At 43.5% G+C, this 27,760-nt stretch overlaps 1 protein-coding gene across 1 annotated transcript in view; it reads right to left on the reverse strand.

Annotated features, from left to right (window-relative positions):
• Positions 1-816: 816 nt before the first annotated feature.
• CELF2 (CUGBP Elav-like family member 2) overlaps positions 817-27,760 on the reverse strand; it is a 301,941-nt gene continuing 274,997 nt past the window's right edge. The window contains 4 exon segments of the mRNA XM_024734179.1: positions 817-6,191; positions 9,370-9,513; positions 14,344-14,523; positions 20,318-20,437. Of these exon segments, the coding sequence (XP_024589947.1) occupies positions 6,064-6,191; positions 9,370-9,513; positions 14,344-14,523; positions 20,318-20,437 (572 nt within the window). The 3' untranslated portion in view covers positions 817-6,063.

Raw genomic sequence — 27,760 nt, forward strand, 5'->3', positions numbered from 1 at the left:
CTTCTTGGCTTTCATTTGGAAACGGATGGTATAGTGTGAAGACTTGGGCATGAGAAACTTTACCTCTTCCCCCTCCCATCCCACCAGACTGAGTAGAGCTTCCATTTGAGCCCTTGCAAGTATTTCTTTTCTCTTCCACTAGTTTTAATAATTAAAGCTGCTCCTGGATTCAGTTAGCTCTAAAAATAAATAATTTAAATTACTTTTCTATACATATCTATCTATTGATTGATGGCAACGCATAGATTTAAATTTAACACCTTTCACATCTATTCACCAGGTAAGTTAAGTTTATTTTTTCTTCCCTTGAGAGCTCACCTCTTTCTTTTAAAAAATGTGACTGGTTTCTGAGAAGAGTTTGATGGTAATGATATGCCTTTGGACTCATGGGTAGGCAGAAGAAACCCCAGCTCTGCTGCTTCCCTTCTGAAGGTTATGCAGCAAAGCAGAGCCATTTTTAATGAGTGTTAAGAACTGCATACATATACCCAAGGGAAGGGGAGAGAGAAAGTGAAACATACCAGTGTGGTGAGAAGACCAGATCAGGTCTTGGCAAATCCAACTCTGTAGGTGGACCACAGAAATAAGTATAAATCTTGGAAGCAGTGGTTAAAATAGGCTGTTGTACATAAATTAGAGGTGGCTGGTGTGTAGTTTCCCCCCCTTCCCCAAATCAGATATTCACTTAGGTGGAATCGACTGTATCTTATTACACAACATATAGAAAAAAAAACATACGTGAAACAGTGAGGTGTGTAGATGTATCACCAACATATAATGACTACCAACAATACAACACTCAGAGAGAGAAACAAGTATTAGGAAAATGGTTTAATATTGGAGACAGAAGCAAAAAACTGCATCACACAATAACATACGTTACAAAAATAAGTCTGACTGTTTCAACTACACGGTTATGTTCACAATGAGGACAGAAGAATCAGAAAAAACTTTGATCTAAACAGCAAAAAAGCAAACCCCTAAAGTTTTAACTAATACATTTATCCACTTAAAGTGACTGAGTACTTCTAAATCTAATTACCTTATCGTGTAACTGCACAATACAGAATAAAAAGTGAAACTTACCGCTGTATTTTAAGACAAAATTCTAATGCTAGATATAAGCAAAGGGAAAAAAGAAATCGAGCCAAAGTTTTTAATTCTCAAAAGAAAAGCAACTTTCTTTCTATCAACCAGAAATCAAACTTGAAATCAGTCATTGTCAGGGGGCCCACTAGAGTAAGCCACAAAAATTTCCATTTTTTTTTTAATCTCCAGTATAAAAAGTTCCACTGGTACAAAATGCATTAAGTACAATCAGTTGTAGAAATAGGAAAGCCTGCGTATTTTTTTTTGGCTCAAATTCCATCAAACAACAAAATCCAAATGCATCAATAAAACAGAAACAATACTCAAATGGTCTTACAGTTTTCCACTAGGTTGCATTAACTTTGGCTTTTCTCAGACAATATTTAAAAACTATTTTGTAATTCTAAACAAAATGATATTATTAATCTACAAACAACAATTCTCACAGCACAAAAAAACACAAATACATTTTTTTGTATGACATTATTCAAAAAGGTAATGAAACTACAGGTTTTTTTAAAATTTTATTTCTTCTTGTTAATTAGCACTTAAGATAATAAAAACAGAAACAGTAAAATGAGTCCAGAGTAGCACAAGCCAAAGAACTATAACCCCTATGGTGAAAGAAAGATGAACTCGTTACGCCTTTGAGGACTGCCATTTGATCGCAATTCTCTAATTTAGTTTAAAAATGACTATTGTCTACACTTGATTTTTAAAAAAGCAGTTTCCCTGTGTGTTTGTTTTTTCTTCTGGCACAGGCCCTTCGCACCCTTGCAGCTTTTTCCTTTTGATATTAAGAGAGAAAGTGAAGAAAAGGACAACTTGTCTTTGAGGAGGGTTGTCTTTTTAGCAATGAAACATGCCCCCCCCCCCAAAAAAAAAAAAACACTTTTTCTGTAACAGACAGTCTGTCTTGGTTGCCTGCAGAATAAACACTCAGCTCTAAGTGCCCACCCTGAGCCTCTTGTCAAGTGCACTCAGCTCCCCTGGGGGAGATGCAGGCAGTGGGAGGAGGGCACCGGAGCGCTTCTGGCTTCGGTGAAGAAATGGGAAAAAATCGTTTAAGATTTCTGTATACTTGATAAGAGGTTCTAAATGAGACAGTCTAGGAAATTCAAATGGTGTTGCCTTGTGTTCTTATGGATGTATCTGTGTACCACCATATTATCATCTACACAAGAGAGACAAGTGCGATAACCTCTGTTATTCAGCTGTTTGCTGCAGGAAGTACAAAATAGCCCTCGAAGGATGAAGGAAGGCCCCAGCAGTAGTAAACACGTGTGAGGATAATACAGATCATTTCATTGTAAGTGCATGTGCTATAAGAAGGAAACTTTTTTTTTTGCATCACTATTAGAGGCTAGTCCTTTCCATCCCAGGGCTATCACATCCACACACATATTAAACCAAACAGGGTGGTGAGCGGGGGAAAAGGAGGAAGGAAATGGAGCCAGCAGTTTCTGAACTCCATCAGAGAGACAAAGAAGCTTCCAGAAAGGCAGGAGTGTGTTTTGGGACTGTGGGGATGACTTTGGGGTTTGTCAGGACAGCAAGAGACCTGCTCACATGAAGTGAAAGTCAAAGAAATATGGCGCTTTAGAAAGTGGCAGCAGGAATGGGTGCTAGGTATATTTGGTCAGTAACTGTGATGAACTGAGTTTGCCTTTGATGGTCAGTCCCCTTTAGATGCATTCAATTCAAAAGAAACAAAAAGGCAGGGAAAAGGATTGTCAACTTCTAACTCCAGACCCCTGGCTTGTTCAGAGGTATCCACTGCACAATGGCTGGCAAGAAACAAAACCAAAAATCCCTCAAAAGACTACCCCATCATCACAAAGCCATTTAACTGGAAGGCATATGAAATTATTCTAAACTGGAACATACCACTAACCTGATCTCAAAAGCATATTGAATTTAAGGTTTATTTAGTTGCTTGACTAGCTACTGTTCCCCTCAGAAGGTTTATCCAGTAACTCTTTTTAAAGTGTTATTTTTTTCCTTTCTTTTGGCTCTCAACCAAAGGATAAAGTAGTAGTAAAGACAGAAACAACTCAAAGATATAGGCAGAAAAAAAACTCCAAATTAGAAACACCCCGAAACAAATGAAAATGATGACAGCATAAAAAGTTAACATTCCAGATAGCGCTGGGTAGAAAGGGTTAAAAGTTCAAAACTTTCTCACCTTAGAGGTTTCCATATATCATGAAGAAAATACATTGTGAGGTTGCCGTCACAGCATTGATGTTCAGAGTGGTTAAAAAAGTGAGACATGGGCACTTATACAATGTCTTACAAAAAACATCATAGAGAAATAACAAACAATAACAATTTCAGGCAACAAGACCACAGGATAGCAAGTTAACAAACTTTTTAACCTCTTTTTTTTGTTGTTTTTTGTTTTTTAAATATTAGGGATTTATACAAAACACATAATAAAATACCCATGTTATCAAATTACTTCTCACAAGAAACACACTGAAGCTCTAGGAAGGAAGTACCTTTGGAATTTGGCACTATATATTTTCACTTTTTTTCTTTAAAAGAAAAAAAAATCACATTTTGCTGAACACAAACACATCTAAATAGTCCACAAAAAAAAAAAAAAAGACATCAATGCTTTACAAGCCAACACAAAACTTACTCTGGAATAGGTTTTCTTTTTTCCCTCACATGAAATTTTTTGTAAGCAAACAACTTTTTTTTGAAATTCTTTTTTGTTTTAAGTAAACCAATTCTAAACTTGTCTTATCAACAAAGAACATTAAGACCATAAGACTCATGATGAAACCACAACTTAATTCACAGAAGCACCAACGTTAACACAGTTTACAGTAACCTTTCTCCTGTACATTGAAACAGTATAAAATATAGGTAATTTCATGTGCATTAAACCATGGATTGTCTAACTGTGAGTCAGTTCAGCAAAAGGTGACACAAATAGGTAGCATTTGCCCCAAAACAGGGTAAATATTTTTCTTATACTAATCTACAAAAAGTGGTTCTATATATATATCTTAATGAGAAAGTGAGCCACCTAAAATGGCCTTATCAAAAAACTTTACACTGCCTGAAAAATGTAAAAACTATTACAGACCTCTAGAGACTTAAAATCAGACAGTTTTTTTTCTCAAACTGTTTTTGGAAGTAGTCTGTTAGAAACCAACATTCTGTGTCCCTGGACACATATTGCTATTGTTACCAGTGACCGGGAAGAATGCCAATCCCTGTATAATACTTTCAAGTCTGTTTTATGAAAAGAAAAGAAAAAAAAAAAAGAAACATTTTTGCCACAGGTTTTTTCCTATTATTAATTTGTGTAATAATAAATTTCAGTCTTGCATGAATGCAGCAATGTTTTTCACATTGACTTCCCAGAATTCATAGCTAGATGAGGTCACATGCAAATTTCAAAGGTCAAACTAGATCAAAGGTCAGTAGGAGAACCAAATATGATGTGAGGTCAGAAAGACATCAGAAACAATGACGGGACGATGAAACTTTTTTTTGAGACGCCACAGGGACATGCTAGGCAAACGGTGAACTAACGGGCATGAAGATGTCTAGGGAGAAAACAGGGAGAGTAAAAAGTTACACAGAATCTACGCAGCAGCAACAAAATCACTCTTCAGGGTGCAGGAGAAAAACTAATGCAAATTTTAGGTCATTAGGGAGTCTACGAGCCATCCACGTAATTTGCATTTCTTACACTCTTTATCCACAGCACAAAGGAACCCAAGAGAATCCATCCGGAGAGGGAGAGGGGATGGATTCTGGGCGTTTTGGGGTGAGGGGCTGGCAAAGGATGGGGAGAGGGTCCAGTTTCAACGAATGTAACAGATGGGGAAAGTCAGACGACTGAACTGTAAACTAGATAATGGCAGTTACGAACAAAATCATCAGACAGATACAGACACCGAGAGGATAAAGCATGGACTTGAGGCCTAGGGTTCAACGGTGAAAAAAAGCCCATTCCTAGAACGATTCCTCTAGAGACTACTTCAGAAGGATCTGGCTAGCACAGAGAGCTGCTCTTTAGGTACCCAATAAGTTAACAATAGGCAATAAATAACTTCCATTATTTCTGAGGCAGTAAAAATTTTGTACAAAAATAGAAATGCTTTTTTTACAAATAAAATTTACAGGCCTGTGGCTTTCTTTTTATGTAGTATTTATGTATTACTTATTTATTATTAAATTTATCTTTCAAGAAACATCAAGTATTTTCACTCATTTTTAATTTTTAAACCCTGTAGCTTTAAGAAACAGATCTCTAAATCTTTTTTTACATTAATCCTTTCTAAAAACTAAAATAAAACAATAACAAAATAGACGACCAGTGTAATAATCTGACCAATAAATGTCATGTTTCTTTGAACACTAAAATAAAATCCTACTTATTAAAACAAACCAAATGTAGTGGAAAGACATTTTGTATTGTTTTTAAGTGCTTCTCCTGGCTTTTCTCTCGCGCTAGGCCACCGCCTTACCCTCTATGAACAGCTGGCGCCCCTCTGCGGGGTGGGCGCGGGCAGGAGGGGCGAATTCTCCAGGCAGTGCTCTGGGGCACAGGGTTGGGGAAGGGGGGGTGGGGTGGGTCTCAGAGATGGAATTGCACGTTAGCCTTTGTTTGCCTTTTAAGTTGTTAAGATGTCATTTATTGTGTATGTGTTTTTCTTTAAAAAAGCAAAAAACAAAAAAGGTAAAAGGAGATTCAAATTGCAAAACAAAGGAGAATACAGTGGTACAAGTGGAGGAGGAGTTTACTCGATAGAAACAAGGTAGCCGAGTTTATGGCGAACTGGGTAGGGGGCCTGGGAGGGGGTAATGGAGGCCTTATTGTAAAAATAACCGTCTCTCTTGGTAAAAGTTGGCAATGTGGTCCTCCTCTGCCTTTCCTGTTGAGCCCAGGCTGGCTCGTGGGACTTACCCTAAGAAAGCTAAAATAAGAGCAGGGAGCCTCTGGGGTTAGGATCAGTAAGGTTTGCTGTCGTTTTTGGAGCGCTTCAGCTGGACCTTCAAGCGTTTCATGCCAATCTGAAAGCCATTCATAGCCTGGATAGCAGCTTGCGCAGACACGGGATTGTCGTAGCTAACAAAACCTGGAAGACACAAGCGGAGGGAGGGCGGGAATCAAGATGGAGAGGCAGGGGAGCAAAGGAGGGTGGCTGCAGATGCTAGGTGACACGTGCCCAGCCTGCGGTCTCGGGTCAGCTCTACTCAATTCACGGACTACAGGTCATGTTTTAGGGGCAACACTGGAAACATCCACTGAGAAGCGGTGGAGAAGCTGGCTGGACGGCTAACTTGCTATCCTCTGCAGAAGGCTAAAATCTCAAACATTGAGTCAATTTAGTCTGTTTACTGATTTCAGTCAAACCTGTTTGTGTTTAAAGTCCCTTAGAATCCCGAACGAGCCTCCAATACATCAGTAAGTGCTGCTCCTAGAAGCAGTGGTACAAATATTCTAGGTCTCCAAGGGCCCCCAGAGGCTCACATGCCCCAACCAGGTGAGGTTTAAAAGCAGGATAACTGAGGGAAGGGCTGCATAACCGGTATGCCGCCCAAGACCCTGACTGTTTCCATTCCAATTCTCCATGTATACAGGACGGGGTCAGTTGGTGAATTAACTCTAGAATAATCTGTACTTCATTTTTACCACTTGGAGCTGTTACTGAGAGGAACCTAGGGGCCCAGGGGAAATGCTGTGCCCGTTCTCCTTATCTCAACCTCCATTTTCAAAGCTCCCGTGAATTCAGCGGAATGGAAATTGCTACCTTGTATCCCCAGCTGTCCTGGAGAATAAACAGTCTAAACAGCTCAGGGCTTCACAGCCATCCTGACGTACTTCCCCCACCACCTTTCTCTGTACCAACACTCAGACGCTTCTGAGGACCACCCAGGCTCTGCCAAAACCCAGAAACAGAATTCTGACCACATGGTTTTGTTTCAGCACTGGGGGCAGGGATTACATGCAAAAGTTTCTTAAGTGTTGTCCCTACTTACTTTTGTTGTTTGTTGAAAGCAAGTTATACTGATTAGATTTCAGCTCTGACCATCCACTGTTCAGAAGGTTTTATACCAAGTTCTCCATCTATCTACTTACTATTAAAGTATAAAGCTAAGGAGAACATTCCTTTACAAATTAGAGGAGGAAGAAAGGGACATAAATATACCTTTAGCAGAGTTCTCAGCTGATAAAAATAGGCATACAGTATAAGCAGAATAGCTTCTCATAGGCTGCCTGTATGCAAAATGGTGGTTTAAATTTTTATTAAATTTAAATTCCCAATAAATATGATCTTGAATCTAAGATTTTTGCTGATTTTCTCCTTTCCTTCTACGTCTTATCCAGAGATAGCAAGATGATTGAAGAATGGAAATGGGTCAAGGGCAAAGTGGATAACAAAACCTGGCCAAGAGCTTAGGATGAAGAATAGGGTACCACGTTATAACCAGCAAACCTGGGACCCCAGGAAGTTAGGCTGTCTCACCGAGACGCCTACATATGGGATGTTACAGCTTTTTAATAAAAACTGAAAACATAGTGCGTAACACTAAATACAACTGTCTGATGCATTATTACGAACACAGTGGTGAAGTAGTTTGGGGGCTGATATAATCTCCTTTCTAGACGGTAAATATTTTCTCAAAATCAAACCATGAACTACAATCCTTTTTCTAATCTCCAGATAAGCTCAGGACATTGTTTAGCGATGAAGACTATAAATGTCTGGCTCGCAAGCCTTGTTCAGGGAAGCTCCCAATGGGGAGCCCTTACTGAGACATGCACACAGCCTATGTAACAACTTACTTTCCATTTCGCTCTCTCGTGAACCATTACAAGGGCGTTTATATACCTGTAATGGGTTCAGGCTAACAGCCTTTCCACTTGGATAGAAACAGTGACTTGAAATGGCTGACACGCTAATTCCCCCAACAACAGAGGCTTCAGACTTTCCTGGGTGACAGCACGGAAATCAGAAGGACGTCACGCGAGTGGAGTTTCAGAAGCCAGAGCACTCTCTTCAGACTGGCCACCCGTCGCCAGTCAGCCGGGCGCCAAGTCTGAGTTTGTGCCTCTGCAGGAGCCATCCCCACCTTTCCTTTTCACCGTGCCCACTTCTGTTTGTTCTCCTCTGCCCAGATCTGTTCTACTTTATTTTGTTTTGTGCTACTCTTAGCACCTATGACCAATGTGAGTCATTAAATCGGAGGAGTGATAAAAGCAAATGTTACATCTCAAACTGGGCCAGAACTTGCCAAGTTAGAAGTATATACTCTGAACATTCTAGCCTCTAAACTACTTTGGGGAACACAAAATAAAACAAGAACTAGATTTAATGAATGTTCTCCTCCTCTGTAAAACATTAGGGCATGCAGTGAGCCTGCCGTACTCTCTCAGGGAGCGAAAACGCCCCAGGGAGCCAGAGTCCAGGCTGCTTGAGGAAGGAGACCATGACAGCTCGGGCCACCGAGGAGCTGGGATGTCCAGTGTTCTGAGAACACCTGCATCTCCTGCGCTCTCCACCCACTCAGGCAGCCACTGCGGATCCCAGCATCCCAGCACACCACAGCACTTCATGTCACCATGAGCTAAACCAGCCACCGTCCCTGGGCTCCCGGAGCTGCTGTGTTGGGCGTGGCGTGAGCACACCCCTACTGTGAAGGTGTGTGCATTGATGAGTGTTTTTATGTACATCCAGATGCTGAACGATGAGCCCCCAGTACAGTGTGCTGCCTACACCCACAGGGTCTGAGTCCTGGTGGACCTGGAAGGGTATGGAGTTTGTGGCAAAGTGTCTGCAGTGCCATTCTGTATCAGGAGTCTCAACTACACTACAGTCTGTAAACTCCTTCCATCCGGTGAAGCCTGTGGTTCAAACTGGGGGCCCAAAGAGACTGTTGCTGGTCAACTATGGAAGGTGATTAGTTATAGGCAGTAAGGCCCTTGAGTATAGAGCACTACCTACTACTATACAGGCATTTAATTTCCCAGATCTGTCCTTTCTCCCAGGTCTTTTCTGCCTTTTTGATGAGATGACTTGACCCAGTCTGCTTACATGGACCCAGACGACCTGGAACCACCACACACACTGAAGGCCCTGTCCCGGCATCTAAAATACTGGCCATTACATTTGCCTTCCCATGACCCCTTGCTGGCCGTGCACTGTGTGTTCTAGCTGGGTTCTCTCGCATACCAAAGGGCCATTACATTTGCCTTCCCATGACCCCTTGCTGGCCGTGCACTGTGTATTCTAGCTGGCTTCTCTCGCATACCAAAGCACTTGCTCAGATTGGTCTGTTTGTCAATGAAGACTTTAGCAGAGATAACATTTCCAAAAGGCATGAACATCTGCAGGATGTCCTGGTCTCCAAACTCCTGTGGAAGGTGGTAAATAAAGAGGTTTGCACCCTCTGGACCTAAAGAGGGGGGAAAAAAAAAAATCAGAGTAAGGTATTCTGCACTTCTTAGTTCCCAAAGCCTCTTCTCAGGAATGCTTTAACAACAGATGGGCTAAGCACGTGGCTTTCCCTCATACAGAGATGGATACAAGTCCAGTGCTGGTATGTCTTTTAGGACAGGAGTCGTCCTTCACATTTTCCTGACTTCCAAAGAGACACCGGTTAAGAATGGCTTCCTTTTCATCTATAAGCTGTGGGTCACGTTTGCTTACTGCGCGTGAGCACGTATCTTCAGTCTTCCCGGGCGTGAAGGTGGCAGACGAGGGGGAGAGTCGGGGAGGAGAATGGAGGCGTGGGTTTTTCCCACGTGGCCATGTTTTATAGTACGTAGTATATATTCTCTCTTGGATACAGTGTCCTGTGTATTCTAAGCAAATTGCAGCGATTTAGAAGTAATGAATATAGCAGTAATGCTGCTTGGATTTCTCAATCATTTACCTAATTATCCATCCAGTTCTGATTTGGCAGATCTCTTAACACACAGTCTAATAATCATCTTTCTTAGAAATGACTGGCAATGAGTCAAGGCGGGAAAAAGTAGGTGCTAGAGTTTCACAACTGTGATCGGAATGACACCACTGGGAATTAGCCTTGCAGACTGAGCGCATGAGGTGCACAAGCTGGTCAGAGACTAAGCGAAGCCTGGTTCTTGGCTCTCCACCATAACTTCCAGAAATACAAGGAACGAGGACAGAGTAGGGGCAATCTTAGCTACACCAGACAGGACAGCACTCTTAAGTTCCTTTCCATTTCATTCTCCCATCTCTCTAGCCACCTGCAGGAGAACCAGCTGCAGCTTAAAGGAAGCAGAAAGGAGGGAAACCCAGTGATTACAGCAGGTCATCACCTTCTAATATGTCACAGGTGAGAATGCTTTCCAGGTCAGAGGGTGCTTGGGGGAGTTGTAGGTCCTTCCCCAGATGGTTCTGGGGAGGCCCCAGGGCTGGACGCCTCTAGGATGTTCTGGGCATGGTGTCTGGGAGGGAAGGGAGCTCATAAAACTGGTGAAGTAGCCAAGCACCCGGTTCACGGGGCCTTGACTGACTCTCGCAGGAGAGGAACCAGGACTGCCTGCTCCACTGGGAAGCCCCAGGGGCTGGGGGGTGAGTGTCTGTTTGTATGGGCCGAAGAGAAGGAGAACTGGGGTAGAAAGAACTTCGTAAAAATAAAAGGAATAAACATCTTTGCAAAGAAAAGTCAAACCAAGTTTCTTTCCACACACACAAACACACACAATCATAAAAGAAAAAGGTATTCTAATGAATGGGACTTTTCACAAGGAAATCTTCTCGAGGCAAATTTCTGAAGCCACAGAGATGAAGCATTTCTTTCTTATTTAAGTGTTAACATGGCCACTTTAATTTTCCGTATTGCTCACAATTTCCAGGGGCATAGCCATGTTCCAGTGCAAGAGACAGTTTGTATTTAAAGGGGCACAATTACAGGGTTAGGTCCCCAGATGTTTCTTTGTTTAAAAAAAAAAAAAAGACAACTCGTAAACAGTCAAAACTTAGTATGAATAGATGCAAAGCCAAAACACTGGAGGTGGGTGTTCTGAGGGCCACCATGCGTGTGCGTCCCCTGCAGTTTGTCTATCAGGCAGATCTGGTACTGCCCATACTGGATATGCCTTCTAAATAGAAGGTCCAAATGCACAAATGAGGATTAATGGGGCCCAATGGGAATTGTGAAGTCAGCTCACCTCCTGAAGCCTGGGGAGAAAATGCAATTTTAATGCGCTGTGACAGATTACTGGCCATGCCTGGGTAGTCCTGGCCTTCTCGAAAGCAGTGCATTCTGAACGTACCCAGGCCAGACAGGGGACTAAGAAAACGGGAAGAAGGTAAACCCAAGGAGGCTGTCTTTTTCCTCATCACCAAGAAATACTTGGATTTTGCAAACTGCCGAAGTCATTAACACTAAAATGAGAAAAGTGTGACTTGGTGTGGAAAACCTCTTAATATTCAGTAAAGGAGGCTACTGCCATAGACACCAAGGGTAAAGAAACAGTTTTTTGAGGATCCAACCTAGGTATCTTCCTTCTGTCTCCCTTCAGTAAAAACCTGCTGACCAACCACACATTCCTCAGGCCTCTAGTATACGCGACTAACTTGCTAGAGCTCGTTCAGTTGTATCCTTGGTCCCAGCTGGCTGGGTGTTCACGTTCATATTTCTCATGGGGCACCTGATGTAGCAGAAAGCACTGGGGGTGTCTGTATCAGACCGCCAGTTGGGATCTGGAGGCTCTACCTAATGCTGTGTGTGTGACATGACTCCTGCAAACACAGGGAGATGGGAAGGGTGTGAAAGAGCTCAGAGGATATTTAGGAATGGCAGGAAACGTGGCCAGCTTGCCTGAATTTAGATCTGTAGGGATGCCATAACCCTTCAGAAGATTTAGCTGGGGAAAATATTAAAACCATTTCTTTACAAGGCCAGACTGGTTCACTTTCCAGTCGGAAAATATATACCAGGGTACACGACTAAATACATCAAATTGACTCAACTTTCTTGATTAAAGAACAGAACTAAGGAGTAGAAAATCTAAAACTGTATTTAGTAGTGGAATACATCATGGGGTCTTTCCTTTGCTTCTCAGTATGACCTGCCTTTTAAATTATGTTTTACTTAAGCTAATGTTAAGATGGTTTAAATTTCTTAGCACAGGTTAACAGGGTGAGAAGAAGGTGATCAGAAGAGACATACGAGAAGATGGAAGATGATTTAAAAAGACCTGAACAAACCTAAAACACCATCAAGCACTAACCCATGCTGCTGGTAGCCCACATACCTAAATATAAATGATCTGGAGCGGGCAGTATTTATCTTCAACTATTTTACATTAATCCCAGAGGATTAATTATTGCACAAGCAGCGCCTAAAACTTAAGGGATAGAAATGTAGGGCAGTGAGCTGGTGTGAAGCAACTTCCGGGCCCGGACTTTCTCCTTAAGCTACTGACTTTCGAGTCTGCTGGTGACAGATGTTTTCTCAGTGACCCGGGTTATATGGTTTGCTGTGAGGCCCTGCTGGGTGAGGGAGAAGTGACCAACACTCTCTAAGACGCACGTGGGGGAACTGGCTTTTACGGTCTCTCCTGAGGACACGGTTATCTGACAGGATCCCTCCTACCACCCTCATCTGTCACCATGGTAGTCAGACCTCAGACACAGGGACCTCAATACAGGCTTTCCTTTGGGAAGCCAAGGTATTTATGACATGGGGTCTCCACACGCCTGGGGAAAATGCAGTTGTCTGAACAGTTGTGCAAGTTTTAAAAAAATCAACAATAACAGTCACAGCTGAGAGGAAAGAGAAAGTTGAAAGAATGAAACTCAGATTTTCAACTATCTTCCTTTTTTTTGTTTTGCGGTACACGGGCCTCTCACTGTTGTGGCCTCTCCCGTTGCGGAGCACAGGCTCCGGACGCGCAGGCTCAGCGGCCATGGCTCACGGGCCCAGCCACTCTGCGGCATGTGGGATCCTCCCGGACCGGGGCACGAACCCACGTCCCCTGCATCGGCAGGCGGACTCTCAACCACTGCGCCACCAGGGAAGCCCATGTTTTTGTTTTTTTAAAGAAAGATATTTTTCTGTTTATATGTAACAGCATTAAAAATGGAAGATAGGGCTTCCCTGGTGGCGCAGTGGTTGGGAGTCCGCCTGCCGATGCAGGGGACACGGGCTCCGGGAAGATCCCACATGCTGCGGAGCGGCTGGGCCCGTGAGCCATGGCCGCTGAGCCTGCGCGGCCGGAGCCTGTGCTCCGCAACGGGAGAGGCCAAAACAGTGAGAGGTCCGCGTACCGCAAAACAAAACCCCCCCCCCCCAAAAACCAAAAACACATGAGTATCTTTAAAGCTGTGTCCCTTTTACTATTCCCAACTTAAAAAGAAAAACCCTTCTATTTCTTAAAGGACACCATGTTTAAAGTCAAAATATTCAGACAAAAACCAGTCTGGAACTATGGGGTGAGGATATAGGAGAAGGGAAATAAATTTTAAAAACATCTTCAGCAAGTACTTCCCTATTCTAACTTCTTGTGTTCAAAACAAGTCAGAAAGAGAATAAATATCACAGTGAAGATTCTGCTTTAAAAGCAATTTCAATCAAGGAGGAAGGAGCCAAAAGGAGGAAAGAAAGACACAAGCCCTCCCTACTGGGGCCAGCTCATTAACTGCTTTATAATTAGCCTTCATTTATTCTTAGCATTCACTTCCTGATGTTTATTTTGCCTTACCGGGCAGAGAAGCAAGGCAATCAATCACTTATTAGCTTCCCCAGAAGACCCCTGATTAAACCGAGACTGAGTCAAACCTAAGAGTGGATTTTTTCATTAACCTGGAAACCATCGCGGACTAAGAGGTGAGCCCCACCATCACGGGGGACGTGGACTGCGGGAAAGCTGGGCCGAGCCCACAGGGGGCTGCATCGACCCACCCCTTCCTCTAACGAGGAGTTTGTATAGAAGGGGAGAAATGAGAGGTGGCCCTGCTGATTCGGGAGAAGGTGCTCCGCACAATTTTTCGATGGCAGCAATCACTAGGTAATTGCGTATGGCGCACAGAGGGTGAGGACTCCACCTGAACAGGGAGAGGAACAGTAAAGCTAAATACGACAGGAAAGAAGACTGAAAGGGCCTGTCAGACTTCTTTACGAAAAACCAAACGAACATGAGTAGGAGAAATAAAACAACTGCTTTCTCTCAGGACAGTGGCTCGGTGGAAGTTCCTTGGAGCTCTGCTCTGGGGGCGAACGCTGCCCTCCGGCCCGGGCCCAGGCACGTACCTTCCTTCTGGCTGCCGGCCGCGCTCTGCTGCTGCAGCAGGCTCTGGCTGTACAGCGTGGGCAGCGCCGCGGCCGCGTACTGCTGGATCCCTGAGTAGGCCTGGGTGAGGGCGTCCATGGTGCCCGCCGTGCCATTCGTCAAGCCCGTGGCGCCAAGTCCTCCATTCAGAGCCGCCATACCTGAGAGCATTTGAGCAACTTTACAAAAAACCCAACAATAGAGAAGAGAAACAGCACTTTTCATTAGTGCTTTCCAAAGGAAGTTAGAGAATCATTTGACACAAGTACGACAGCAAGTGCATGCAGCGAGCACACCAGTTACACCAACAAGAACTTACAGACAAAACTATGAAGTGACAAATTGTAATAACGGCAGACACACAGACGACCACCGCAAGCCCCTGAGCAACGGTAAGCCTCACTCCCTAGGCCAGTGACGGAACTCACCAAGGCACTACAGAGAGCCAGTGCATCTGAGCTCCAGCAGTGCGCTGCTGGCAAGGACTGGGGTTCTCTTTCTGAAGTAGCAGCTTTCTGCCGCTTAGAGCTTGAGAGCATGTAAAAAACCACTAGTGGCAGAGGCCTGCGACATCTGTACACTTAAGCCACTTACTGGGCTCTCTGAGGAGCCGTGGGATGGCCCCAGGGTTCGAGGGGGAAGGACAGGATTGAAACTGCTCTCCCTTAAGCTATCTGATGAGGAAATGGCAGAGAGCACGAGCTCTGTACCCAATAAACCAGTGAATCACCAGTTCCGCTGACCGGCTTCCTCAACAGCTGAAGGATGCTGTCAGGGATGAGGACCTTAGGGAGAGCCTCTCTGACGATGAAGAATTAAAGGTGCAGGAAAAATGTGGCTCCCTCCCCTCGGTGTAGCTAACTGAAGCTGCTTGTTCAGTATGAAAGGCTAGAAACGGGATGGGGCTGTTCTCAGCAGCAAACAGACGCACACACAGACACACACACAGACACACACGCCTGAATATTAATCAGTGCCCGTGGAACTGGGGTTTCCGCCAGTGAGAGCACCCCATGCCATGTTTTTCAGTCAACTGAAGTGACCCCATGTCTGAAAAGCTGGATCTTGGCTATTAACCCATGTGAACTGGATGACGGCCAGCACACTTTTTTGACTTTTTTCCTTGTCTCCTGGCTGCCCTTTTGCTCTATTATGGTTGTTGACTGTGTCACTTTTTCCCTGAATATGAGTCAAAACAAGTAATACTTTATAGAGTGTGAACTTTTCTATAAACTCAGGAAATGGAAGAGGTGACATCATAATTGCCTTGAGTTCCCTTTATGATGAAGACTTTTTTAAAAAAAGATATGTTTATGGGAAGAACTTAGTGAAAACATTAATGAAAATCTTGAAAGAATTAGGGCTATTAAGGATGTTAAAATAGCAAAGGTGGTTAATTGAAAAAAATTGTAAGTCTAATGAGAATAGAGGACAACTAAGAGAAGGGTGCTTAGAAATTATACAGAGGAATCAAATATCAAAATCACCTCAACACTCCCATCCATGTTTTTGCTTGCCATCCGCAGGACACAGGGGAGGGGGCAGTGAGCTACTTACTCCATCATGCTTCTGTTCTTCTGACACCTTCATCTCTTAGATTAAAAGGACTACACAAGATAGGATAGAGGGATCTCATGAAGCCTCAGGTCTGGTGTTCTCCCTGGGGGGCTTGGGGGGACAGAAATGGGCCTTGGGTGACGTTTGGGGTGGGGCTGGAGTGTCAAGGAAAACCTGGGGGCCATGAACGTGGAAAGCCAGCTTCCTGAAAAGGAAAGTGATTTCAAGCAGTTCTAGCCGATACCAACTAAGCTCAAAAGGTGGTGGCCAGCAGAGGTCCTGCTGACATTGCTTGAAGTTTCTTATTATGAAGGAGTCTATTCTAATTTTTTCTGAGGTGTGTGTTTACCACGGCCAAGGTAGAACAGGTGATTGATTACCAGGTAGAATCTTAAAAACCATCAAAGGAAGTTTTCAACTTTTGAGAGTTATTCCTATCAATGATCTAATGTCATTCTGTATTAAACAGTCATTATACTGAAGATAACACTTGTCAGTTCAGCTGCTGGTACTTGATTCCATCTAAACACTTCGGACAATCGAAACAGAGGTTTGAAGAAGGTTAGCTGAATGAAATGCTTCCCCTTAAAAGAACAGGGCTTTCTTCGAAAAGGCCAAATGGATTGGCAAACCTCAACGAGGGAGGGAAGGTCTTTGCAAAGTCTAGCAGTGACGTTAGTGCGCAGCCAGACTACCGCGTGCTTTAACTGAACCGCTCTCCCAGGTCCTCCCTGATGGAGTCCCGGGGAGCTGTGAGACTATCGAGTAAACCTGTGAAAATGACCTAGAAGGACCCCCCCGTAAAGACGAGCATGTACGTCTGGCGTGGCCAGCATGAAGATGATGCTGAAAAAAGTCGGTGGCGGAGTGCCACGAGCCCTCGGCCAGGCTTTATACCAAATAAAGAAAGGGCAAAAGTGAGGAGCCCCCCCGTAAAGACGAGCATGTACGTCTGGCATGGCCAGCATGAAGGTGATGCTGAAAAAAGAGTCGGTGGCGGAGTGCCACGAGCCCTCGGCCAGGCTTTATACCAAATAAAGAAAGGGCAAAAGTGAGGAATGTAGTAATATATTCTCATAGATTTGTATGCATTTGCTGGGATAAATTTTCTTTGGTATAGATGGGATATATTCTTCTAAGCTGCAAGCTGATAATGAGGACCGAGGTCTAAGAAATGTCTAAAATCAGGGTGGGTGAATATGAATATATACAATTAGTGGCACTTGTACTCATGCCTGTGTTAGTTAATAATATGGTCACAAGTGTATGTGACGTTGTATGTGCTTGTGTATGTACCTAACTACATGTACCTTTATATATTCCAATAATACAGATTTAAACTAATTTCACAAGGCATACCAAGGGCAACAAGCCACCGCAACACTATGCCCAAAGCATCGCATCTTCTCTCTCCTTTACATAAAACATTCCATAAACATTACTCACCAGGCCTTTGTGGCTGGTGATATGCAGATAATCACAACTTTAAACACTACGTGGTAAACCATTTGGAAGAATTAGCTCATTTAAAAAAGGAAAAATAAGGATGTCACTTGACATACATTTAAGCACAAAATCAGATACAGATTCCTGGGTGGATATAACTGCAAAAAATATTTTCTTCGTCTTCGTTCAGCTATTAGTGTACGAAACCTGCCTGGAGAACCCTCAACTAATCCAGAAGGGAAAGCTCTGTTAGTGAATTGCCCACATTCCTTCCTTCTGATCTTGCTGTTTTCCACTTTTAAGCTTTAGAGCGCTGTCCTTTTTTTAGTCCCTCCTTCTATGAGCATATAAGGAAGAACAAGGGTATGAAGCTCAAACAGTCTGGTTCAGCTACTTGTCTACCATCTGAAGCTTTACCTTGTGGGGAGCTGAGAGGCCCTCTGGCAGGGAAGGCAGTCAGATTCTCCCAGGATGAGTTTGGGAATTAACTGGATTCCATCTACCTACTTTTCTCCATGGCTCCTTCATCCATGGAAAAGAGGTGGCTTTACTCAGAAAACCAGAAAACTCTCCTTACGGTAGCAAGTAATGGCTCCTGGGTGGAGTGGGGGAGGAAACGGTGATGATATCGAAGTTGTGGCCAACTATTTGTCAAGCTGCCTCTGTCCAGGTAACCGTTTGTTGACTACCTTCTTATCCAGTAGGACAGGTAGCATCATCATGTCTGTTAAGGAAGAACGGTTTGAAAGAGGACACTCTGTATTAGAAGGTTTTCTCTCGGTATTTGAGAAAGCAAATCTTAGCTCCAAGCCAGTGCCGGGATTGTTAAATAGCTCTGATAGTAATTTACCCAGTCAGAAGGAATGTATTTTTCTTTGTGCATGACTTTTGGTTTGATTAAACATCTTTCTGGTTCATACTGTCTAGTAGGGGTTTATTTGAAACTAGAAACAGTCTTAATTTCCCATGACCTATATGTACTTACATTAACCCAATGGTAAAGAATTTAAAAAACAAAACAATTTAAGGCTGTTTTTCTTGCCAGGAGCAAAACTGGAATAACACAGGTCCCACACAGGAACTACTCACGGTCTCTCTGCCATTCAACACAGTCCCTCTCCAGTCGCTCATGATAACGATGGGAAAATCCCCACAAAGGACAACAGAACAGGATGGAGAGAGGCGGGACCACACAGACAACACACAGCAGTCATGAGCACGTGCTGAGGAGGACAGCCATTCCCACTGGCCTGTTACTGTGCAGACCAAGGACAGGCAGGCGATCAAATCAAATTCCTTGTTTTAGGGGAACTAGGTCCTGGGGCAAGAGAAGCAGCATGAAGGGATGTGTGCAAACACACGTCTGCAACCGAGGGGAAGGACAAGTGAGTTGGAGCGTCTGCAGAACAAGGTCAGAAACAGGAGGCAAGGCCATGAGGGCTGCTGGCAGGAGGGCAGCTGGAGGCAGCTTCACTGGAGTAAAACATTCTGCTGTCACGCGGCCACCACTTCATTCAACACGTGCTTGCTAATCAACAGCTATCTGGTCGGGAAGGAAAGAAATCTTTTTCTTGTCTGCTCTTTTTGGCCTTTGGTCAGATAAAACTCAGTCCAAGGTTATGACTGCTTTCCCCAAAGCGTCGGAATAAAAGGATTTAATAAAACCGCAACACATTTCCTACCTCTAAATGTACGACTTATCCTCTTATCTGGATTATAAAAGTTAGTCTTCATTTGGATGAGTTCTAGGTGCTTCTTTACCAAACAAATTGCAAGGTATTCTTTTGGGATTTGAAGATACAGAATTATTGGGGTGGTTTTTTTTTTTTGCTTTTAAAAACACAACTGCTTGATCACCCTTTAAAAACTGTACACTTAGTCGATCATGGTTTAAAACAGGGCAACTTGCCAAGGACCCTTTTCTTAATGCTTAAAATGGTCAGAGGCTGGGTTGCCCAGTAGGTAATTAGGTCCCTGAGTCAGGCTGTCATGGTCCTTCTGGATGTGGCTATTCTCAGGCACAGGGTAGGGATGTGGGCCCAAGCTGAGGGAAAGGCAACTGAGGTGTCCCTTCTGTGGACCGAGGACCTTCCCCAATTGGAGGGGCCAAGGCTAAGCTCGAGCCTCAGATATGACTCATCCTCTGGCCGGGCACTATTCTCCCCCTAGATCTAGAATGCCGGAAATGGGTAGGCTGTGTAAACAACTTGGAGTGCTTTGGTGAGTCTGTATGTTTCAGAGCTAAGTAATTCTGTAAGCAATTTGCCTCATTCTGCTTCAACCTGCGTTAGCTGGAACGGGGCCCTTAGGAGATGCACTGCTATAGGGTGACCCCTGACTCCGGGGGCTTGATAAAGACTCTGGACGGTACCTCGGGGGCAGCTCCTCGCCACTCAGCCTTGTTCTGCTTCCCAAGGCCTCATTTCTCCTCCTGTATAATCGCCATGAACCTTTGGGTTTTAGAGCTGGAGGGGACCCTTAAGATCATCTGATCCAGAACTTTCAATTTTCAGATGGGACCCTGAAGTCCGGTTGTGGGCAGTGACTGGCCTCAGATTCCTGCAGGTGACTGGGAGCTGGCCCCATGCATCCTGATTTCTAGCCCATTGATTTTTCTTTTATAACACACTTCCTCCCCTCCGATGAAGGGAACCAAACTAGAATCAAACCAAAGCCCTCGAAACCTGCAGATACCTGTCAACCACAGAGACCTATGGTTAAATACACAGTCTACACATTACAAGACTTCGGGTGGTGAGGGTGGGGTATTTCTGGAGACAAAACAGAGGTAGGCAGCGTACGCCTGTCAAAACACGTGCTTCTGCTCCTCCATCCCAAGCTTTAGCTCTCCCCGTGACGTAACCTTTTAGGTCGTCTCTGGCTGACCACTGTCTGTGGGGAATCTGGGGGGAGGCTGTCCACCAGAGCAGCAGATGCTCACTGCGATGGTACCTGCTAGTGCATTAATGTTGTTCAGTCCGACAGTGGCCCCTGCCAGTCCTTGCAGAGTCCCGAGAGAGGTCAGAGAATTCATGGCCGCACCAGCAGTGGAGTTGGGGGTTGAAGCAGCCACTGCAAAACAAAAGACAGACAGGGAACCCGGGAGAGAAAGCACAGGATGAGTGAAAGCCAGATGGCCCGGGAAGTAGTCTGTCCCCATCACAGCAGACAGAGCCAGGGAGCCTTCAACCATGGGCAGTCTGGGAGTTGCGCTTAGGTTTTGGTGTGAAAGACGTGGGGTTGTCCTTGTGGCAACTGTGACAATGAGATCTGGTGAAAAAAAAAGCATCACAGATCTGTTGTGCCAGCCAGCGAACATGTGCATTGCTGGTTAGTAGGGGACAGTCCACGATAGGAAGCCCGTCCTCCTGGGTGGTGGGTCTTTCACCAGCTGCACCTTGGAAGCCTCTGAACAAATGACCCGCACAAAAAAAGGGGGAGGGAAGGAGGAGTAAAATGGCGTTTCTTGGCTTTCATGTTGCTTATGCTTCAGACTTGGCATTTTCTCAATGAAGCTCAAAAAAAAAAAAATTCCTGGGTTTGACAGACGACTTCAGGACCCAGGTAGTGGTGCTTATAGAAGCGGAGAGTGATAGGAGATAAAACCATTTTGGTCCAAACTCTCCTTCCCCTCCCCCCCTCCCCCTTTAAATAACCGCTTTATTGGGATATAATTCATGTTATAAAATTGACTCCTTGAAAGTATACAATCTACTGATTTCAGTATAGTCACAGAGTTGTACAACCAGCACCACTAAGGTTATAACATTTTTATGACCCTCTAAAGAAACCCATACTCGTTAGCACTCATTCTACATTCTCCCCTCTCCCTTGACACTGCCAACCACTGACCTACTTTCCGTCTCTGTGGATTTGCTTAGTCTGGATATGTCATATAAATGGAATCATAAAATATGTCATCTTTTGCACCTGGCTTCTTTCACTCAGCAAAATGGGTTCAAGGTTCGTCCCCGTTGTAGCACGTGTCAGTACTTTATCCCTTTTTATTGCTGAATAATATTCCATTCTGTGGAAACACTCCACTTTGTTTATTCATTCATCAGTTGTGGACATTTTGATTGTTTCCACTTTGGGGCTATTATGGATAATGCTGCTGTGAACATCTGTACACAAGTTTCTGGGCAGACATATGTCTTCAGTTCTCTTGAGGACATACTTAGGAGTGGGACTGCTGGGTCATATGATAAATCTATGTTTACCATTTTGAGGAAATACTAAAATGTTCTCCAAAGTTGCTGTCCTCTCTAATCCCTTTTACACTTACAATGTAAATAACATTTCAGGTTATCTTACATTTGTATAGCTTGATAGTCCGCTGACTTTTTTCACATGTATTATCTCACTTTATCCCAGTGATAGACGTAAAAGCTAAGCGAAACTGACCACTGATAGAAGTGGCGCTTGAGCCACTTCTAGCTGTGGAATCATTGTGAGCATGTGAACTTCCTTCCTTCTAGGATGGCCGGGAACTTCAGTCCATCCTGCTGGAATGTTCCTGCCCAGATGGAGCTCATTCCTGCTGTGCTTTCAGAAACCACACGGTATTGCTTGCAATGCACCTTGCTTGGGATTCCTTCTGGGTGAGCCTATAGATCAAATGCCTGAGAAATGAATTCCCCACGTTGCCACATTTCTGCCCATGTATGGCATTAGCTTCTGACTCCTCAAAATGTGTACGTATTTTCTTTCTCTTTTAAAAGTAAAATTATACATAATCAAGTCAATGTTTCTATAGTCCTTTTGTGTTATGAAACTTTTCAAGTACACACAAAAGGAGACGATAGTGACAAATTCCTTCAAACTCATATCCAGATTCTAGAATATTTGAGAAACACGCTACTTTCTACTTCCATCTTATCCCTACATACTTCAGTATGCAACTCTAAAAATTGAGGACATTTTCTTTTAAAACCCCAAACCACTATTCTCTTTCCTCTTGAATCAGTTTTATTAAGGTTATAGCTTTCTAGGAATTTGTATGTATCACTGAAGTTTCTGAATTTATATTGGTATAAAATTACTCACAATTTCTTCTTAATAAATTTTAAAAATCAGGAGCATTTACATTTAAGTCCCATTTCTTTGTCTGCTTGATCTGTCGGTTACTGAGGGAAGCACGTGAAAATCTCCACTATGGTGATGCCAATTACTCCATGCAAATATGTAAATTTGGGGGAATACCTCTTGAAGCTACTTTACAACTTCCACAGATGTTTGTAGATCACTGTATCTTCTGTTGAAATAAACTTTTTGTGGTGACCTCTTCATTTCTAGTTTTACCTTGACGTCTGTTTTATATGATGTTAAAAAAAAGCAGTGCCAGCCCTTCTTTTGTTATTTGCATGGTATATCTTCTGCCATCTTTTTATTTTTGTCTGTTTATATTTTAGTTCTATCTCATAATCAGTATATAAACAGGTTTTCAAAAACAGAATACAGCCTAATAATTTGATAGACTTTCAGCGGAACTATTTAAATTTTGTGGTATACGTCCTGCCTATATTACATTTTTTCTCTTCTTTCTTGCCTACCTTTTAGGATTACTTGTTGGTTTTTTCCACATTCCATTTTCCCCCTCTACTACTGGAGGTAATATTTAATATTTGGAGGTAATATCTTTTTTTGGAGGTAATATTTAATATTTCTATTCTTTTATGTATTACCATAAAAATTTTAAGTCACACATAACTTAAAAGAATCAAAGTTAACATTATCTTTATTCTTTGCCAGAACATTTTCTAGAATGTTTCTCCATTTGTGTATATGCTTAGGACAATTTCTAGAGACTTTAAGTGGTTGATTTTTTAAATAATTTTCACCAGTTATGGGTTTTTCACTGGCAAAAAGTCCACAGATATTCTCATACTACCATTCTAGAAGTTCTTCCCTGGTGTCACCTAAAGTTGTGTGAAAACTCTTCAGGCCTTTATTACTGGCTTAGAATCAGAACTGCCTTAGGGATAGTTTTTACCCCTTACTCACAGGCACAACAGTCTGTTAAGAGCTATCACGTGTAGACTGACGCCAAACAAGTGTATTTTTCCGTGGGAAAGCGGGGTGGGGGGACTTCAATTTCTGGCACTTAGGTGGTCTAGGTTACTAGAGAGACTCTCCCACTGAAAAAAACTAAAATGCTTACTTAATAAGAGGTTTTTAAAAATATTTTTAAATTGCATCAATGACTGACCATTTAGTAAGAAATACTCAGAAATCAATGATGTAAGTGAAAGATGGCACCCAGAGAAGTAAGTAGAGCATTGAAGGTAGCTTTCCCCTTAAGGGCATTTGGTGGACCAGATAAATTTGATAAATTTGATCAGTTCTCAAAGCTTCTCAGTACGTAAGAAATACAAGAAAGCCTAGGGCCCACCTGAGTAAAGCATCTAAGAAGAGACTTCCCTACCAATAAGTCTGGAACACTATAAAAGGCTATACAGTCAGTGAACAAGATATACTCTCACTTCAGAAACGGTAAGGAAAACGGCCTGTCTCAAAACTTAGTGCGGAGTATGGCAAGGGGAATTTCCCTCTGATAATATATAACCAACCAGCCCTCACATCAGTTTTCAAACCAACTTTATCTGACTGGTCAAAACTGCTCAAGCCAGCAATTTAAAGTAGTCCCTAGCTTGTACTGTCTTCCAGCACCCTGCAGAATCAACTATAAGTCAAACCTTGAAAAGGCCCATTTTCAGCAAAGAATTCTCAGAAATAAGGTTCCAAGATAGTTAAGCTCACAAGACAAAAAAATCACAAGTACCAAGAGTAAGAAGCAGCAGAGACAGAGTTAGACACCATATTTAGATCCATCAAAACTTCAGATATTGGAATTATTAGCACACAATAGAATGGAGGTACATTTAACATGTCTGCACAATTTAAAAAGGGTGGGGGGGCTTCCCTGATGGTTCAGTGGTTGAAAGTCCGCCTGCTGATGCAGGGGACACGGATTTGTGCCCCGGTCCGGGAAGATCCCACACGCCGCGGAGCGGCTAGGCCCGTGAGCCATGGCCGCTGAGCCTGCGCGTCTGGAGCCCGTGCTCCGCAATGGGAGAGGCCACAACAGTGAGAGGCCTGCGTACCGCAAAAAAAAAAAAAAAGGGTGGAAAATGAAAAAAAAAAAGATTATAAGAAATGACCAAGTATACTGATAAAATTATTAAATAATAAAGTCTTAGAAGTGAAAAAACATAATCAAAATATAAAATTCAGTGGATATACAGGTTTAACAGGGTATTAGATACAGTCACAGAAAGAATTTGGTGAGCTGGAAGACAGACCTGAGGAGATTATACATAACTGAGAAAGAAATGATAACAGATTAAGGGACATGGACTAGTCTAACATATGTCTAGCTGAAGTTCCTGAAGGAAAAGGGAGAACAGGGAAAAGGCAATATGTAAAGAGTTAATGACTGAGAATTTTCCAGAACTGATACAAGATCCTCTCCCACATCCACATGTTCAAAGGTCCCAGTGAATTTCAATCAGGAAAAATGAAAATAAATATATAATTAGATGCACCACAGCAAAAAATGCAGAACACCAAAGAAGATTTAAAAAACAACCAGAGAAGAAAAAAAAAACCTCAAAAGACCACAATTAGACATCTCAGTACCTGATATCTAAACAGTAATAATGTAAGCAAGTTAGTAAAAGGTGCTGAGATAAATTAACTGTCAAGCTAGAATATCCAGCAAAAATGTATTTCATAAACTAGGACAAAATAAAGAAGTACTTTTCACACAAAAGCTAAGAGACTTTTTCACCATTAGACCCTCACTAACTGAAGTGCTACTGGATATACTTCAAACTAAAGGAGAAATGATCCCAGATGAAAGGAGGAGGAATAATAAGGATATGGTAAATATATGGGCATACCTAAATAAATGCTATATAAAATAGCAATGGACTGAAATTCAAACCAAACCAAACCAAGTTAGAGCTAAAACACACGACAACATGAATACACCACCCGTGGGTTGCAGGGGGGAGCTTTTTTGAATTAAAGTATCATAAGATCCTTGAAAGAAAAAGAAATTTCTTGCTTTTTATTTGGCTGCGTCAGGTCTTAGTTGCGGCACATGGGATCTTTCGCTGCGGCATGGGCTTCTCTCGTTGTGGTGCACGGGCTCCGTAGTTGCCGTGTACGGGCTTAGCTGCCCTGCGCATGTGGGACTTTAATTCCCCGACCAGGGCTCGAACCCGCATCCCCTGCATTGGAAGGTGGGTTCTTAACCACTGGACCACCAGGGAAGTCCCAAGAAATTTCTTTCTCAAGGAAACTGACTAAATCTCAGTAGGAAGAGCAGGAGTTTGTGACATTTGAGCCACAACCAGCAGGTTGTGCTATCCCCTGTCCTCCTCTCCCCCAAGCTCAGCGTAATGGAAGCTCTACCCCAGGAGGTTGTGGTCAAGAAGATGGGGGCTCTTTTCAGCTCCCAAACTATAGCGATGGTTTCTCCTAGGGAGGGGTAGACCACTGGCCTTTCTAACTATCCTTCTTCCCTGGCCCTGTTTTGCAGAAACTCTACTGCAGGTCAAGAAGTGTTGAGTCCTTTCCTCGAACCAGTCTGTACTCAGAGGGTGGAAGCTCAACCCCAGGCACAGCACTCGGAGAATACTGGGCCCAATTACCCTCATCCCATCTTGCTTCTGGGCGGAGGTTCTACGCCCAGAGAAGCAAGCTGAGATGAGCAGGTGCTACTGCCCTGCTGCATCACCCCTCTTGTAGGCCAGGGGTTGCCTGAAGCAAAGCAGGTTGCTGTCCCTGCCCTCAGCTCCCGGGCAGTGGAAAAGAGGGTCTGCCCACAGAGAAAAGAGGGTCTGCCGAGAGAGAGAGAGAGAGAGAGAGAGAGACAGAGAGAGAGAGACAGAGAGAGAGAGAGACAGAGAGAGACAGAGAGACAGAGACAGAGAGAGAGATCACAAGAACAGAGAGCTCCATAACTTTCCCTAAGAGGAATGAATTTATTTGGAACACAGTGCGGGGAAGTTCAAGCCTAAGGCGCCATGGAAAACAATAGATATTTTGGTGGTGGGCCATCCAGAAGTTTAACAGAGAAAACCAGACAAACAGATAGGAAGAGTGTTCCCGGGGTCACAGCAAGCTTCAAGGAATGGCCTTGAAGACTTTCCCTATGGAGGGGCCTGACTTCAACAGAGTCAGACTGTGGTGGCCGTTTATGCCCAGGGTCAAAAATAACAGATTAAACAACTAGAAATTAATGGAGGCTGGGTGGGATAGCAATAGAAACAGACCAGCCAGAAACTGAACAGGCCATCCGGCAGAAAGGCATTCAAAGAGAGCTATTTGGAAGAATTATGCCATTTGAAAAAGGAAATATAAGAATGTCACTCACAGCCTGGGCTGTGTTCTCTAAGGAGTGCCATCAGAAGCATATCGTAGGGGAATAAACTTCACTTGCTAAGTCACTAAGCAAATGAGCAAACAAGAAGCAGCTGGGTTTGGTGGGGGAGAGTAGGGAGGATCAGTGTCCAGAATAAAATGTCTAGTTGTTCACAAATTATGAGATGTGCAAAGAAATGAGAAAGTGTGATCCACACAGGGAAGAAAGCAGGCAACAGAAACAGTTTGAGACAGCCCAGACACTGTTCTCAGCAGACAAAGACATCATAGCAGCCATTATAAATATGTTCAAAGAATGAAAGGAAACCAGATCTGTCTACACTGTCTACAGGAGACACGTTTTAGATTCAAAGCCACAAACAGGTTGAAAGTAAAAGGGTGGAAAAGTATATACCAGGCAAACAGCAACCGCAGAGCTGGACTGGCTAGACTAGAATGAGACAGCAGAGACTTGACAATCATTTTAGAGAGAAAGAAAACTGGGTCAACTGCTTGCACTGCAAAGGACCTTAATACACTTTCATAAAAATCTGTGTCTTTGGTAGCTCATGAAAGAATTCCAGGGCCAGTGTGCGGTGACCGGCAGAAAACCCTTGTTTTATTCAGGGCTCTGTTTTTCTTTACCTCCCTCAGACTCTTCATTCAGATCGAAGAAAAGGGAAGGGAACGGAAAGGACCAGGATGAGGAGATGACATATTCCTCCAGCAGCACAGGAAGTGAACGTGAAGCAACCTGGGGGGAGGCATGGAGGGGAGTGAACTGAGTACCTGGGTCAGGATGCCCTCTGGCACTCATCTGAGAAACACGTACAAGCTACTGTTATCATCAGAAAGGCCCCCAGGCCCGGGTGCCATTCGCAGCAACGATGGAGAAGGGTGGGTACCCGCGCCCTCAGGTCGCTAATCTGGAGAAGGTCGCTTATCAGTAGGGACACCACCACGTCCCTAGAAGCCTCACGTGACGTGTCACCATGCTGATGTGGGGTATTCCTCATAGCTGCTGGA

The sequence above is a fragment of the Neophocaena asiaeorientalis genome, unplaced genomic scaffold (genome assembly GCF_003031525.2).
Source record: "Neophocaena asiaeorientalis asiaeorientalis breed wild unplaced genomic scaffold, Neophocaena_asiaeorientalis_V1.1 scaffold120, whole genome shotgun sequence".
Taxonomy (NCBI): Eukaryota; Metazoa; Chordata; class Mammalia; order Artiodactyla; family Phocoenidae; genus Neophocaena; species Neophocaena asiaeorientalis.